At 45.5% G+C, this 14,931-nt stretch overlaps 1 protein-coding gene across 2 annotated transcripts in view; it reads right to left on the bottom strand.

Moving 5' to 3' along the window:
* The window catches only part of KIFAP3 (kinesin associated protein 3), a 69,316-nt gene extending 65,919 nt beyond the window's left edge, over positions 1–3,397 (bottom strand). Inside the window, exon 1 of one of the 2 annotated variants that reach the window (XM_040566147.1) lies at positions 3,244–3,397. In XM_040566147.1, the coding sequence (XP_040422081.1) occupies positions 3,244–3,275 (32 nt within the window). In that variant the 5' untranslated portion in view covers positions 3,276–3,397. The remainder of the gene's footprint in view (positions 1–3,243) is intronic. The other variant, XM_040566148.1, reaches the window with a different exon arrangement.
* Between the last annotated feature and the right edge of the window lie 11,534 nt (positions 3,398–14,931).

Here is a 14,931-nt window from a genome sequence, read left to right as displayed (position 1 = left end):
ATCTATTTAAAAAAAAAAAGCAGCTTTCTCTCCTCACAGCCAAAAATATTTCCCCCGTATTTACACCTACCAGGAGATCCTAGCCACAAAACACTCCTCTTGAGGGTCAAACCCCTATTAAGTGCTTCCTCATTTTTAGATAAAAGAAAGGGATCGGTGCAAGACAGGCCTGAAGGAGTTGGGTATAGTTTTACAAGAACTAAGCTGAACTAACAACTCATCACTGAGAAGAAGGGTTTGATCTTCCCATCGTTTCCCTGCTCCTGGCAGTCACCTTGGTTCAGCATGAGTGATCGTCAAACCCTTCCACAGCCACTTGCAGCAATCCAACAGAAAACTCGTTATGTTTGGGGCAGAGGGAGTTTTTCCACTTTTACTCTACTGAAGTGCTCTGTAGTAAGGGAATAACACTTCCTAGCTATGAGCAGGGATAAAAAGGAAGCCCTGAGACCTCCTTTTGGCAGCAGTAAACCACTGATGAGCTTAGCAACAGCAGAACCTCGGCCTAAGACTGCTTAAACAGTTTTAGCATTTCCTGTATTTTTTCCTCTTACGAGGGACAGATGGGTAAGCTGGTGAACTTACAGCTGTAGAGATTTTCTGTCCTCTCGTCCTGATAACCACCCTCGCTGTCTGAGCTACTTCCTGGCTAAGTGATTCACAAATCAATTCATATCTAACCTCCCCCCTCTGAAAAACCTTATCTTGTGAACTGCCTGGAGACCTACGCTGAAGTGCACCACGCTGCCACTAAATCTGTGTTCTGGTTGGAGATCACTGCATTCAGATTGCCAGCATCATCCAAAAAAAAATTTAAAAAATCCTGATTTAAAGAACTCCCCCAATCAACAAACATCTACTTTACTGATTTTTCTATCCATCTTCAGTTTGTAAGCATCCAGTAATTTCATAAAACATTTAAACATACAGACATCCTCGCAGCTGGTGGAAGCAGCAATGCACTGGGGAACTCCTGCACACATCAGCCTGTCCTCCCCCTTCACTGCCTGCTTTGTCAACCAGAATCCCACTCTATTAAAGGTTTAAAAGAGGAAGGCCTTTGCTACAGACAAAAGCTGTGCAAGCTGAGCGCACATAGCCAAAGCCCGTGTGCGAATGCCCTTTATCGACTAATTCCTTCAGGGGGAAAAAGCAAAACCAAGCTATCCTAATTAAAAGTGGCACAAATCGTGCACATGGATAAGGCTGAAAATCCAATAACAAATCCTAGCGAGTCTGATGGTGGAAGGGGGGCTGCTCATGGAGGACAACAAAGGGAAACAGAGACCAGAGAAACTGCAGACTTGCACACAAGCCTAGTCATGTTAAACAGCATTTCAGCTGTTTTTTGGGTTTCTCTCTAAAAAGAAAAATAACGATGCTTGTCGCAGTGATAATTACATAAAGAAGATTCCTGCAAGGTCACATAAGATGGCACAAACAGAATATGCAAGGCTAGAAATGGGTACTGTTGTGACACTGCAGCTATTTCCGTACAGGCAGCCCTTGGAATTTTACCTGTTATCACATTTATATGCCAGAATGTCATGTAACATCATCTAATGTTCATCAAAAAATAAAAAAATATCAGGAGTTTTTTCCACCATTTCCAATTAAAGATCTTAATACGTGGCATACTGGGGAAAAAAGCAAAACCCAGACAGCCTAACAGCAACTTCTACAAATGCTACTGAATACCATGGGAAGGAAAGGGAAGATTTCAGGAACTCCACAGAATTCAAGGTGTGATGGGTAAAATCACCCGCATAGTGAGAGAAAGTGACACTGCTCACACATCAAGTCTAAAAGAGGCTTTGGTGGCCTGACACCTTGTGGGGTTGCTAGCTAGTGCTTTTGCTCTGAAACAACTGATAGAGATCTAATGTTTGCCTAATTGGACGCCTAATTTGTAGGCTGACTAGCCTCACTGCCAAATAGAGGAAGGCACCATTCATCCATCACATCAAGTGCAGATCACCCACCGTATATGCCATGGTGACCCCTCAGGATCATCACATCCCCTCAGAGTGGGTGGAAACACTCTCCTTTCTTAGCCATGCTGCCCCCATCCCTAGCTATTCCTTACTCTCTCTTCCCGTTCTGTCACTTTGCCCTCTTCAAGCCTCAACTCACACTCCACTTCCCCTCCTCCAGACAGAACCTACCCCACAACCAATGCCACCCGCTCGCAGCCCCTCCAACAATCCCCCATCTCACCCTTTTATCCCTCACCTTGTCACCCCATCCTTTCCTCCCAATCTGCTTCTACATGGACTCGTACCACAGCTCACTTCTCACAATAGTCATCCTCCCACCCTCAGTTTACCATCCCAAAACACTTGTTTTCCCCCTTATTACCTGATATTAGTATTACCTCAATCTACCATGCCGTGCTCTAACATCCCCTCCAAACCAGTTTAGCTCCCTGTTGCAACCTGAATGTGCCCTTACTGCCCAACATCCCCCCCCAGCCTGCATCCACCATTCCCCACCATAATCACCTGCCCCATCCCAGCCTCTACAAACCTCCCCGCTCATGTCCTAATAGCATCCGCTCATCTCTGCGCTTGCTTCAACCCAAACACACACCACAGTGCCACCACGGTCATCCTGAAGCAGGGCATCTCTCCAAAATACAGCCTTCCTCCTGCCAGTTGCCACCAGCATGCCGCCCATCCCAAACCCAGCTCCCAACCTTCACTCCCCCCTAACCAGCTGCCACCAAGCCCCTGCCTACCAGGCATCACCCCTCAGCTTGCCCCAAAGCCCCCAGCTCCCCTTCCCAAAACATCCACCCACCCCCATCACCCCAAAGCCTCCTGCCCGTCTTCCTCCCCACCCCACAACCTCCAACCATCTCCCAAACCTCCTCAATCCCAAAAACCTCCCCTCTCAAACCGCTCACCTCCCCACACACAACGCCCCTTCCCTCATTCTCACCCACAGCAGCCCCCGACCCTTTTCCTAGCTCCCCCCCCCAAAAAAAACCCAATTTCAACCTCCACAGCTTCACCCCTCACCAAAACCCCACACCTCAGCCCCTTCTCGCGCCTCCCCACCCCACAACCTCCATCCCACCTCAGGGGACACCAGGTCAACCCCCACAGCCCAACCCGCAGCGCCTCAGCCCTCCGGCCGCGCCTCAGCCCTCCGGCCGCGCCTCAGCCGCCCCCTCCCCGCCGCACCCCGCTCCCCTCAGCCTCAGCCTCCACCCCCCGGTGCCGGTGTCCCCGTCCCGGTTACCTCTTGAGGTACCGGGCGTCCTCGCCCTGCATGGCGGCGGGGGGAGGCCGGGGCCGGGCGCGGCCCCTCAGCGGTGCTGTTACCAGGGTGAGCGCCAGCCCCGCCCCGCCGCCCCTACAGCGCGCAGGCGCCGCTGCCTCAGCCCGGGGCGGCCGAACGCGCATGCGGGCGGCGGGGCCACGGCTGCGCCTGTGGGGTGGGCGCGGAGCCCCCCCAGAGGGCGTGAGGTGGCTGCTGCCTCCCTGCGTTGCTCGGGGCTGGCCTCTATGTCCCTCTCTGTCCCCTCAGGGTGCAGTGGCAATGTGTGCCTGGTTCCTTCCACCCAGCTCGGGGTGCTCCCAGCCGTTAGCTGCCGGGCCGCTGCCTCAGGGTTAGCCCCCTCGAGGGGCTGACAAGATGGCGCCTTGAGGAGAAGTGCGGCGCCAGGGGCCTGGTGGGGTGAGAATCATAGAATTACAGATTAATCAAGGTTGGAAAAGACCTTCAAGATCATCTGGTTAACCATCACCCTACCACCACTATCCCCCACTAAACCATGTCCCTAAGCACCACATCCAACCTTTCCTTAAACACACACAAGGACAGTGACTCCACCGCCTCCCTGGGCAACCCATCCCAATGCCTGACTGCTCTCTTCTGAGAAGAAATTTCTCCAGATCTCCAACCTGAACCTCTCCTGGCACGACTTGAGGCCATTCCCTCTAGTCCTGTTGCTAGTTATCTGCGAGAAGAGGCCTATCCCCAGCTCCCCACACCTTCCTTTCAGGGAGTTGTAGAGAGCAATAAGGTCTCCCTGAGCCTCCTCTTCCCCAGACCGAACACCCCCAGTTCCCTCAGCCGCCCCTCACAGGACTCATGTTCCAGGCCCTTCACCAGCTTTGTAGCCCTCCTCTGGACACACTCCAGGGCCTTGATGTGCTTCTCGTAGTGAGGGGCCCAAAACTGAACACAGCATTTGAGGTGCGGCCTCACCAGAGCTGAGTACAAGGGAACGACCACCTCCCTGGCCCTGCTGGCTACACTATTCCTGACACAAGCCAGGACGCCGGTGGCCTTCCTGGCCACCTGGGCACACTGCCAGCTCATGTTCAGGTGAGCATTGACCAACACCCCCAGATCCTTTTCCTCTGCACAGCTTTCCAGCCACTTTGTTAGGGCACAGGTCCTCAAAACAGTGAGGGAGTCAAGCAGAAAGCCTACCCTTGCAGGGTGATACCGCTGCTATTGCGATGTTACTCCATTGCTCCATACCACCATATACATAATTACATACATATGTATGCTTGTACACACAAATAATCACTCAGAGGGTGGTGAGGCACTAGAACAGGTTGCCCAGAGAAACTGTGAATGCTCCATCCCTGGAAGTGCCCTAGGCCAGCCTGGATGGGACTCTGTGGAAAGTGTAACTGAGATTTTTTAATTTTTCTCAGGATGTGGCCAGATGTAATCAGATATACAGAATATACTCAGTGACATAGAAGCAACACCTGCTGTAGGAACAACACCTGTCCTGTCTCATGGTAGGTTTGTTTTGTTTTTTCCTACTTGTTCTCTTAGTTTAAATAAATTCATCATGGTGCTAAGCCAGATTGATACTAAGCCTGATTTTGAAGTTAACAAAGATGTTTCCATTGTCTTCAATGAGCTTTATATGGGCCTTTGTTATAACAAGGCTGCATACAGAGAATGCCTTAGGTTCTGATTGCTTTAAAGTTTCGTTGAATCTTGTCCAGTTATTTCATAAAATCATAGAATATCCCGAGTTGGAAGGGACCCATAAGGATCATCGAGTCTAACTCCTGGCTCCACACAGGTCTACCCAAAAATTCAGACCATGTGACTAAGTGCACAGTCCAAGCGCTTCTCAACATCATCATGAAAAAGAACCAACATTGCTTTTGTATAGAAAAATTATTAAAATATAATAGATTAGTTTTTCTCTTGAGAAATTAAGAAACCTACCCTGAGGTTTGTACTCTCCCTGAAAGACTGTATCTTAGGTAAAAGAATGTCCGTGGGTTTCAAGGGGAAAATGGTGAATACAGGACATTTTCCTAGGCCTCGTAAAAATGTACTATGTGTAAATTTCTGTAATGCCTTTTATAAGCAGAAATAAAGTACAGCAATCTGAAAGGATGACTTTCAGAGTAAATATTTTAAGTGATTAGGCTATGTAACTCAGTGGGGGATAGAGATGGTGTTGATCTGATGTGCTGTCATATAGTAAGTGATTGAGGCATGAAGGTAATGAGCCTTGGGCTTAAAGTTTATATTAAAAGGAAGAAATGAGATGAGGCAAAGTAAAATTTGATATGCAAAGAGAAAGTCTGGCTTAACTCTTCTTGATTGAATCTTGGGACATAGATCAAGATGATTCTCAAGTGGCTTTTTGATCAGCAGTGACAGGACCATCTACACAAGAGAAGGGCATTTTCAGTAAAACACATGATCATGCTGGTAAATACTAGGTGCTCTTGTTATCCTTGAAAGTGAGACTTGACTGAAATGAGAACAAGAGTCTCTGGAGAGCTTGATTTGTATTTTTTACAATATCTAATTTGACACTGACCTAAGTAAATGCATCAATTTGCGGCTAACTTAGCCAGTGGGGAAAATTAGCTGTAGATTTTCATTGTTTTAGATGTAAAAAGAAAATTTTAAACATGTGAAAAGAAACAGATCTCTTCATAGAGAAGCAGAGCTTTCTTTTAACTAGACACTATAGGTCAAAGGGTATGCTGTTTTCTCCCTCAGTTTATTCAAATCAGAATTGCTCACTTCCGTGAAAGCGACTTCATTTGGTGGCCTTGCACTCTTGCTCACTTGGCTGAGCAAGTATATCCAGCTGGTCGTAAACTGACCTCAGCCGTCTTGTGCCTCAATGCTCCTCAGCAGCAGGAGTGTTATAAACTCTGTGTGCACACCTCTGCAAGCCTGCAAGGCAGGAATGCAGTACCCAAGTTCAACCACAGCTGATGATGTGGAATAGCAACCATCTACGTAGACTTTCAGTACCTGACTTGAAAGGTGAGGGTTGCTACTTATGGAAAAAATACCAGTTTACTCAGGTCCTAAGTAAGGCTGACCTAAGAAGTGTTGGAATATATAAAATGTACCACAATGATGCTATATTACCTTTTTTTCCCTTAGTGGATCAACCCTTTAAGAGGGAATCTTTCTCTGAGGCACACAAAACAGAACAGTGAGTTGTGTATTTTCAGTATGTTCTCTAAATGGTACACTAGAACTTGTGTATCTGATTGATGCTTATTTTCTGAAACCCTGAAATGCAGTAACCCTATCCAAAGAGCCAGTGATGTGCTTTCAGTTTGGGTTCATTTTAATTAGACTGAGGAAAACACAAAAAGATAAAATATAAAATTGACCACATAGTAATGAGCAGATTGCATCTCTCTGCTGATGCCATCTTGGGGACCTTGGTGACAATGGTGCAGATTTCTTATGCAAAATCATGGTTCCAATAAAATCAAGGAGAATTTTACCATTGACCCCAATGGGGACAGAATTTCACCTCTTAACGTTTATTAGATGCAGCAGGCAGAAAGCAGACTCAGAGCTATAAAGGCCATGACATTTTATGGTTCTGACTCTGCAACCACTCAAGCACATGCTTAATTTTGCCACAGTAATAAAGTTAAGTGCCAGCTTAAGTGTTTGCAAGAAGGGGTCTCCTTTACACTTGAACAAGCCTATGTTTGATCATAAATCAGGAATTCCCCCTCTTCCTCATCCCTCCCCTCCAAAAGAAAAGGATTCTGCATGTGATCATCAAATTCTTTGCACAAAAAAATGCCTTTCAAAAAAAAAAAGGCAAAGGAAGAGCAAGGAACAGGTACTTTAGCTGAAGTGGTATTGCTTAAGTGTCATTTGACTTGAAAGAAGTTACTCGTTCAAACATATTCAAAAGAGAAACTGTATACTAAAAATGTCTCAGACAATGTCTGTTTTCTTAGAAAAAAGCGAAGATTTTGCAAAGCACTTTACAGGTAAAATCTTTTCCATTATCTTCAATTTCCAATGCTTCAGCTGAAGGTAAGAATAGATAAGAAGGACGACTTCATGTTGTTAAGAGCATGAAGTATTCCCTCTGCTTGGTACTGGTATGCTGGTCTTGATGCAGGTATCACTGGATGTGTATTAATACCGAAGGGCCAACCAGATGGTCATGAAAGTCCCTTCTGGTTTTAGATGTAGAAAAGAAAACGTGGATGATGAGTATACAGTAAATTCCTTCTTTTCTTACACTAACTTGTTTCATCTGTATGTATTGTAAAAACAAATGTAACTTACGTGACAGTCAGCTGGGAGATGATGGCAAGGAGTGAAGGCTCATCATGGGGCTGCATCTCCCTCAGACTTAGGAGAGCCTTAAGTTTGTACTTGCTTGCTGCCTACATCCCACCTTGTACTCTTACCTGTGCCACCAGCTCTGGGCGGAATGATGTCAGTAGGCAGAGTGACCTGAAATCTTTTTCCTGTGGAGCTTCCCAAAATGTCTGTGACAATAGTGGGTATTATTTGCCAGCAACTTGAGCTCTGGAGCATTTTTTTGTTCCAGGTGCTGTCCTTGTCAGCTGAGCACAGAAGCAGCAGACTGTGAAACCTAGTGAGGGAAGAGCAGTAGAGTGTATGGGGAGCCTGGAAGAGACTGCTTGTGTCAGAAGAGGGTGGTGATTGTGTTAAAAACAAGGCATATGAGGAGCAACAGAAGGCAGGAGAGGAGGAAGGGAACACAGGGTCAGGTCTTCAGCATCGCGGCTGCAGTTTCCAGGAGACTGGAAAGCACTGAAGGAAGGGGGATCAGGCCCTGCTCCAGACAGCCATGGGTAAGAAAATATGAGAGCCCAGGAGTTGAGCTCTGGTAATGACTATTTCTCATGAGCTTCTGGGTTACAATAATGGAAGTTTTACAGTGCTGTTGAGCTGTGTGTTGAAAAAACAATCCTTTAGCTTTCAAGTAATTTACTTACCATCTGTGAGTTGTTTAGGTAATTCCCCTTGTTTAGCTTTCACTGTTTAATTTCGCTCCGTATGCCTTTTCTTCATTACACCTCCTGCATGTGCATCTGTATGGGCAAAGAGTAGCACGTAGGTGTGTAACTCGGGGGATTTTCAGTAGTACTGGAAAACACAATTGTCACTGATGTGCCTTGTGGGCAGAAAGGGGTAATGCCAGATTACTGTAGCCCATCCACAGACTGTAGTCATTTTGCTTTGTGGACCTGTGGCGTGTTTTTAACACGAGCAGGCTTTAGACAAACACAGAAAGTGCAAAATAAATAAAAAGAGCTTTATCCAATGAAACTCCAACATTGGCTTTTGTATAGGTGTCTGAGTTTCATTTTTGTACAAAACTCAATTTGCTGTTGGATTTCAGATTTCAAAGTTAACATAATAAGCTTGTCCTTAGTTCACCCAGCTCAGGCTAAGTATTGCATCTGATATGATTCACAAGATTTCCCTGGAACCCAGGGGCATATCGGTTGTCATGGCAAGGCACAGCGAGGTGAGTTAATTACTAGCATTCCAACATATCCTGGCCTTTATTGGCTAATACTGAAGAATCCCAGAAGAAGGAAAGCACTGTAATTGTGCCAGATCCATCCTGTGTTTCCTATAGTTTCTTTCTTGAATTTTTTCATATATATTATATTGTCTCGATGCCAGTGCTCATGATCTCTGAAATTAAAAGCATTCCTCATAAAGGGGATTACAAGATTAAAAATATTGCTCATAAAGAACTTGTTGATCCTCACTGGGAAGATGATAGATTTAGAAACATCAAATTACTGATGTCACCAAGTATTAATTTAGGAGATAACAGTGCATTTTTTAAAGAAAAAATAGGGATTGTTAGATTTACAAACTGTAAGAGCTTTCGTTCCCAGTAAGCTCGTTCTTCATTTATCATTTTATAATAAGAAAACCCCTTAAACTTAGTCTCATACAAATGTCACTTTCTAGCTTTCTTGCTAATCCAGAGGAAATATTATCCTAGTGGTCCCTGAGGTCCAATGTCTAGGTGTTGGATACATGATAAACTTACTTGAAGCTTTCGTAGTGAGATATAGTACTCTGGAGACAGCTGTGGATTTAATTTTTCAAGCTTTAGTACAACCTAACCCTTTAAAAATAAGATTTAAGTTTCCCTTGTCAGGTCACTTAAGAGTTTCTTCTTTTATTTTATTCTTTTTTTCCTCCTCTGCTACTTGCCCAGACTTCTAATCCCCAGCCTCTGGAGGAAGCATTAACCATCTCGAACTTTTCATGTCTTGATTATTTTTCAGTTCCAAGGGACAACACACACCCGTTTGGCTTTTGAATGTTTCTAGTCTACAAGCTCAGACAGAAAGCGTTCGTGCAAAGCAAATAGTTTCCAGTCTTCATCATTTGTGTTTCTACTTTCAATTCTGAATGAAGGTGTCTTTTGCCGCCACTCCTCTTGGTAAGAGCAGTATTTATAGTCCCTGCAATCCATGTTCCTTAGAGTTTATGCTGCCCAGGAGTAGGGCTTAATCTAGGTTTTTTTCCCCTTGATAAGTACCACTTAGTCTTCAGAAACTGCGTTTAATGTTCCAAGGCATGCTCAGGATTTAAGTGCATAGTTCCTACTATTGTTAAATTCCATGCAACTCAAAGACGATTTAAGGATGAAGGTTATCCCAGCCAGCAATGTCACAGATACATTCTATCTGAAACGCAGGGGCTAGTGTACTCGTGATGCTTCTACTGATCCAGTAAAAATGCTGCTTACAGCTCCTGCTGCCCTCTAATTTCCAGTTCCCTGGAACTGCACCCTGTGGCTTCTGCCAAACCATACCTTCTCAGGAGCTAAAGGTGGAAGACGCCTTTCAAGGTCACTTGTCACTCATTTCCTACAATCAACTTTTCTTTTTCCCTTTCGGCTTGTTTTCCTTCGGCTTCCTGAGGAAATGAGTTTTATCCTGTGTTACCTATCCCTGCATTCATCGGGTCTCTTCTTCCTCCGGCTAATAACTTCTTGACATTTTGGCCAAGTGCAGTCACCATTGAAAGATGTGCACAGCGTCTGAAATTTAATTAAATTTCTTGAGGTCCGTGCAATCCAGCTGCCAGGTAGATGAGAGAGACCCATGATAGAAACTCCGCTGAGGGAGAGCGAAGCAGAGTACAGCTGTTTGGCAGCAGCGAGGGGTCAGTCACTCTGCACACTAGCCAGCCAGACAACACAGATGAATGGGCTGGCCAGGCTGTCTCAGAGCAGCTCCACGCTGGCCGCAGCACAGGCAGTCTCTTGTCCATGATCCGTCTTTCACAATAGGTGGCAAATGAGGGGAGGCATGGAGGTTATTTCAGGTAGAAGCAGTAAGACAGAAGCATCATGTGGCTCTACAACTCACAGAACAACACATTTTCCAGTCTAGCTTTAACTGTCCTAACAAGAAGGATGTTCTCCACTGGTGCTATGAAGTGTGCTGCCCTACCAGATCAGGGGAATGCCAGTCTGACATTTGCACTCCTAGCCAACAGCAGAGAGGGATCCACAAAGCTCCAGATCTGAAAGCCTGGATCTTTATACCTCAGCCTCTCTGATAAGCCTGCTCCCTCTCTGGTAAATTGCAGGAGGTTAAATGACCTGCCTAACCCATGGCCTGCCCACATCACTTCTTTCTACAGATCTGTTGTTATTAATTGCACCCTTTACTTCCTCAGGTTGGAGTTTCTGTATTTTTATTATGTTCACACTCCAGAGAAGGGCTGTCCCCTCCTGGCATCACCACCGTCATGTCCCATCACGTCACTAGTGTGTGTTTTGGTATGCCCAGGATAGGAGCTTTCATGCCTGGTTTTTTTAGGGGTTCACAAAAATGCAGTCTGGCTGTGAGGGAGCAGCTTGATCAGCCAAAGCACATTTATCAGGTGGTGGATTTAGACTGCTTCCCTAGACATTGCGGCCATTTGGCATTTGAGACAAGCTAACCAGGCGAGATGCTTTTTGGTCTGAGCAGATGGGTCAGCGTTAAGCCTTAGGTCGGAAGGATCCAACTGAGAAGGAAGTGGGAGAGGCATGTTTTTCTGGCAGTGCTGTGTGCAGGAGGAGCTTTGATGGTGTGGTTTGCCATCTTTCTTTTGCTTAGGAATTGAAAATAAAGCCTCTCTGAGAGACCTTTTACCAAAGTGTTTCTGGCAGTTATGTGCCAGTGCTGAAAGAAATTGTCTAGCTTATCTCCCACTTGCCCAGTTCTCCCACAGGCTTTTCTCTGTTGATTTTTGTACTGTTTCCTGAGCGTGCAACATCCTCTTTATCCTGGCTTACCAAACCACTATACCCTCCGGTCACTCCTTAAAACTCCCTTCTCATGTGCAGTCCACAGTGGCCGAGACAGCCAGTCTCCAGGCCTCCTTCCTCCTTGGTTAAAGAGCTGTGCCTGCATTCTTAAACGCAGAGCCATGGGGGATGTGAGCTGTGCACGCACGCACACGCAGAGCTGCAGCTAACTTGATCCTGCATTTTCCAAACCCACAAGCCCTGCCACTCACCCAGAAGGAGGTTTTTGTTAGCTTTCACCTAGAGAAGGAGCTTTATCATGCACTCGAGCCAACAGAGGGCAATATATACAAAATACGATATTGAGAAGAAATGCTTTTAAAAGATGACTCTAAGCAGCCCAGCCCTTACTGTATCTGGAGTCACATATCACAGTGAAAGGCGGCATTCCACGCTGGACCTAAAACCTTCTCAGGCTCCATCAATTAAACCACCACATATGGGGTGGAAGAGACTCAGCAAGGAACTCTCACTAGGGTTCAATAAAAACCAGATGTTGTGGGCACAGCTGTCATGCTTCTTATCAAGAACAACAGAGCAGCCCCCGCTGCAGTTTCGTCAGGAGCCCTGCCCTTCCTTCCCTCCAGCCCCAGCACTACTGAGAGTCCCTAACCAGAACCAAATAAAATCCTCCCAGCCAAAGCATGCAGGAGTCTTCCCCAAATATTGCTATTTGCATTAGCATACTGTTTATGGATCTCCAAATCAGGGCCCCACTGTGACTGTTGCTGTTCTTGAGACATCATGAGGCAGGCTCCCACTCCTACCTAAGACTGGCTTCACTCGCTCCCTTAAAAACGTACTTTAGTGTTGGCTCCAGAGCTAGAAGGATTTGAAGGCAAGAACTCTGTATTCCCTCCATGGGGATAAAGCTCTGGCCAATTTCATTTACATGAATTATAATGTCTTTACCCATAGGGCTCACATGCTGCGTTTTGTTGCTTTAGATGGAATTCCAGATTGCTAAATTCCAATTGCATAAATGATAACAGATTGCTGCTGTGACTGTACCCGCGAAAGGGCACGGGAATTGTGCAGGATATGCCCCGAAGGGCGTGAGTCATCCTGACCTACAGGCAGTGAACTCTGCTTTGGAAATGTGGTTCAAAGAGAGGATTTCTCATGAGAGATCAGAAGTCTTATCCCAGGGATTGGGTCTTTGCCCAAGGACCTGTTTTGCTCTGCATTTCCTTGTGTCCCTTTGCCACAGAGTGATTTTGCGAGACTGACTGGTCTACTGGTGACAACAACATTATTGTTTGCACTTGTAAATGGTACACTGAAACCATATTTACCTAAATTTAATTACAAATAAACAAAGAAGTAGAAGGGAAGTAACCCTGCAAACAAAACAAAACATTTTGTTTGGCCTAACACAGAATTTTTTTATTCGTCTGAGACGAGAAATATTTCAGTTTCTCATCTACCCAAAACGCTGTTTTTTCTCAATTCCGCACTCAACTGAAAAAGTAATTATTTTCACAGCAATACGTCTGAAGATCGCTGAGTCTAATTGGACCCATGAGTGGAGTTTAGGTGGGTGAGGATTGTGACTAAGAGTTCTGGACTTTAACAAGTCAGACAATTAGCTCATTCATTGTCATATTGCTATTTCCCAGCTCGGCACCCAGGCACTGGCATCCACTGTTGCACTGAATAAGCGGCTGGAGCTGCAGTCAGAACAATACAGGCAGTTGCTTTTCTGGCTGCAGCGAAGTCGGTTATAAAGGTTACCACCTGCCATCCAACCTGCAGCTGTTCTTCACTGCCCTCATAGCTGCACGTGTGCTCTCTGCCTCTGCCTCTTCTATCAACATGATCCTGTGGTTTTCAGGAACTTTTAAAAACTTGTTGTCAAAGATAAAACAAAAATTACTCGCTTTGACCGCATTTATTGCTGACATCGTATGCCAGGCGTGAGCACAAGGGAGAAGAATTAATATAGATGCCTTTTTAAGATAAAGAGACATCTTACAGCAATCCTGATGGCCTGTCCGTGTGGAAATCACATTGCATACCAGGTGTTTTGTAAGCAGAACACAGTAATTTAAAGGCCAAATTGACCCTTTGTGACCTGCATGATATGTGGAGCTAGTGCACATGTTTCCCTTTTTCTCTTCTGTGCAGCTGATGTGTTTCAGAAGTAGCAAGTATAGCTCAGATCTGCAGAGGCAGTTGCCTACTAGTATAAAAGTAAGTTCAAGCTCTCCCTGACGCTCCAACAAGCAGATCTGCTTTGGATCTTGCAGTGACTCATCATAAGCCATCTGATACCTTACTTTAAACGTGCTACCCTCAGGCAGAGATCAGCCGCAGGTATTTTAACTCTAGCTAGGAGCCACTCTAGCTGATCCTTCATTTTAGTCTGTGATAAACCTGATGTCCTTGGGCTGCCTGATCTCACAGGGAGGAGGCAGAAGACAGATGGAGGAACTATTTGTTTACTCTCTTAAATACAAACACATTCTTATTTTAGACAAGAAGCTGTTTAAGGCAATGACTGTCATGCATTATGGCTGTGTCTACTGTTATTTTAGTTCACCCAGAAGTCCAGACTCTTCAAGAGTCTCAACTACCAAAGAAAAGGTAGGCTTGTCTGCCTCAGAAAACTTCAGAAAGAGTCAAATGGCCATTTGGGAAAGGAAGCTGAAGTTGGGAAGAGGGCTGACTCACATTTCAGCAGTGACACTACAAGTAGTGTGGGTGCCACTGTACCCATACTCAATCCCCACTGTTCTTGTTAATGGAGATATAGGCTATATATTAGTGCACGAACTGTTTGCAGCTTCTAGGTAGATCAGTACCAATCCTGCTGAAAACGAGGAGTTAGGAGGCAGTGTGAAGCAAGCAGAGTTGTGAGTAGTTCTTAGCAGGAAACATTGAGATGCTGCTGCTGACAAATAGGCAGAAAATACGGCATCCACTTTTTGAAAAAAAATGCAACTTCTGTGGCCTTTTTCATAGGCCACTTCTGGGCATAAATCTGTTTCTGTCTAACCTTTGACAGCAATAGGAAGTGCTTTGAAAGTGCTTTAAAAGTCCTGGTGCTGTTGTGATTCACCTACTCAGCTGCCCTAGCATCTGAGGACTCGATGTGCTTCCATTAGTAATTCTTAGATTATAAAGCTATTTTGAACAGGGATTTAGTCTTGATTACATGCAAAAAGAATGAATATAATGAGTGTTTATGCAACCTTCCATGGATCTTCACTCTTTTTGAGTGGGACAAAAGCAGTTAAAACCAACACTCTGTGTAAAGAAGCAATCCAGTGAACCTCGTTCAGTGACCCCGTGAGCATCAAAGCTGTGAGGAGCCCTGAGGCTGTGGTCCCAGCACGCTCAACCGTGCTGTCCTA

This window comes from Cygnus olor, chromosome 8 (genome assembly GCF_009769625.2).
Source record: "Cygnus olor isolate bCygOlo1 chromosome 8, bCygOlo1.pri.v2, whole genome shotgun sequence".
NCBI classification, from domain to species: Eukaryota; Metazoa; Chordata; class Aves; order Anseriformes; family Anatidae; genus Cygnus; species Cygnus olor.
The sequence above is the reverse complement of the archived record's forward strand: the minus strand, read 5'-3'. Positions and strand labels throughout refer to the sequence as shown.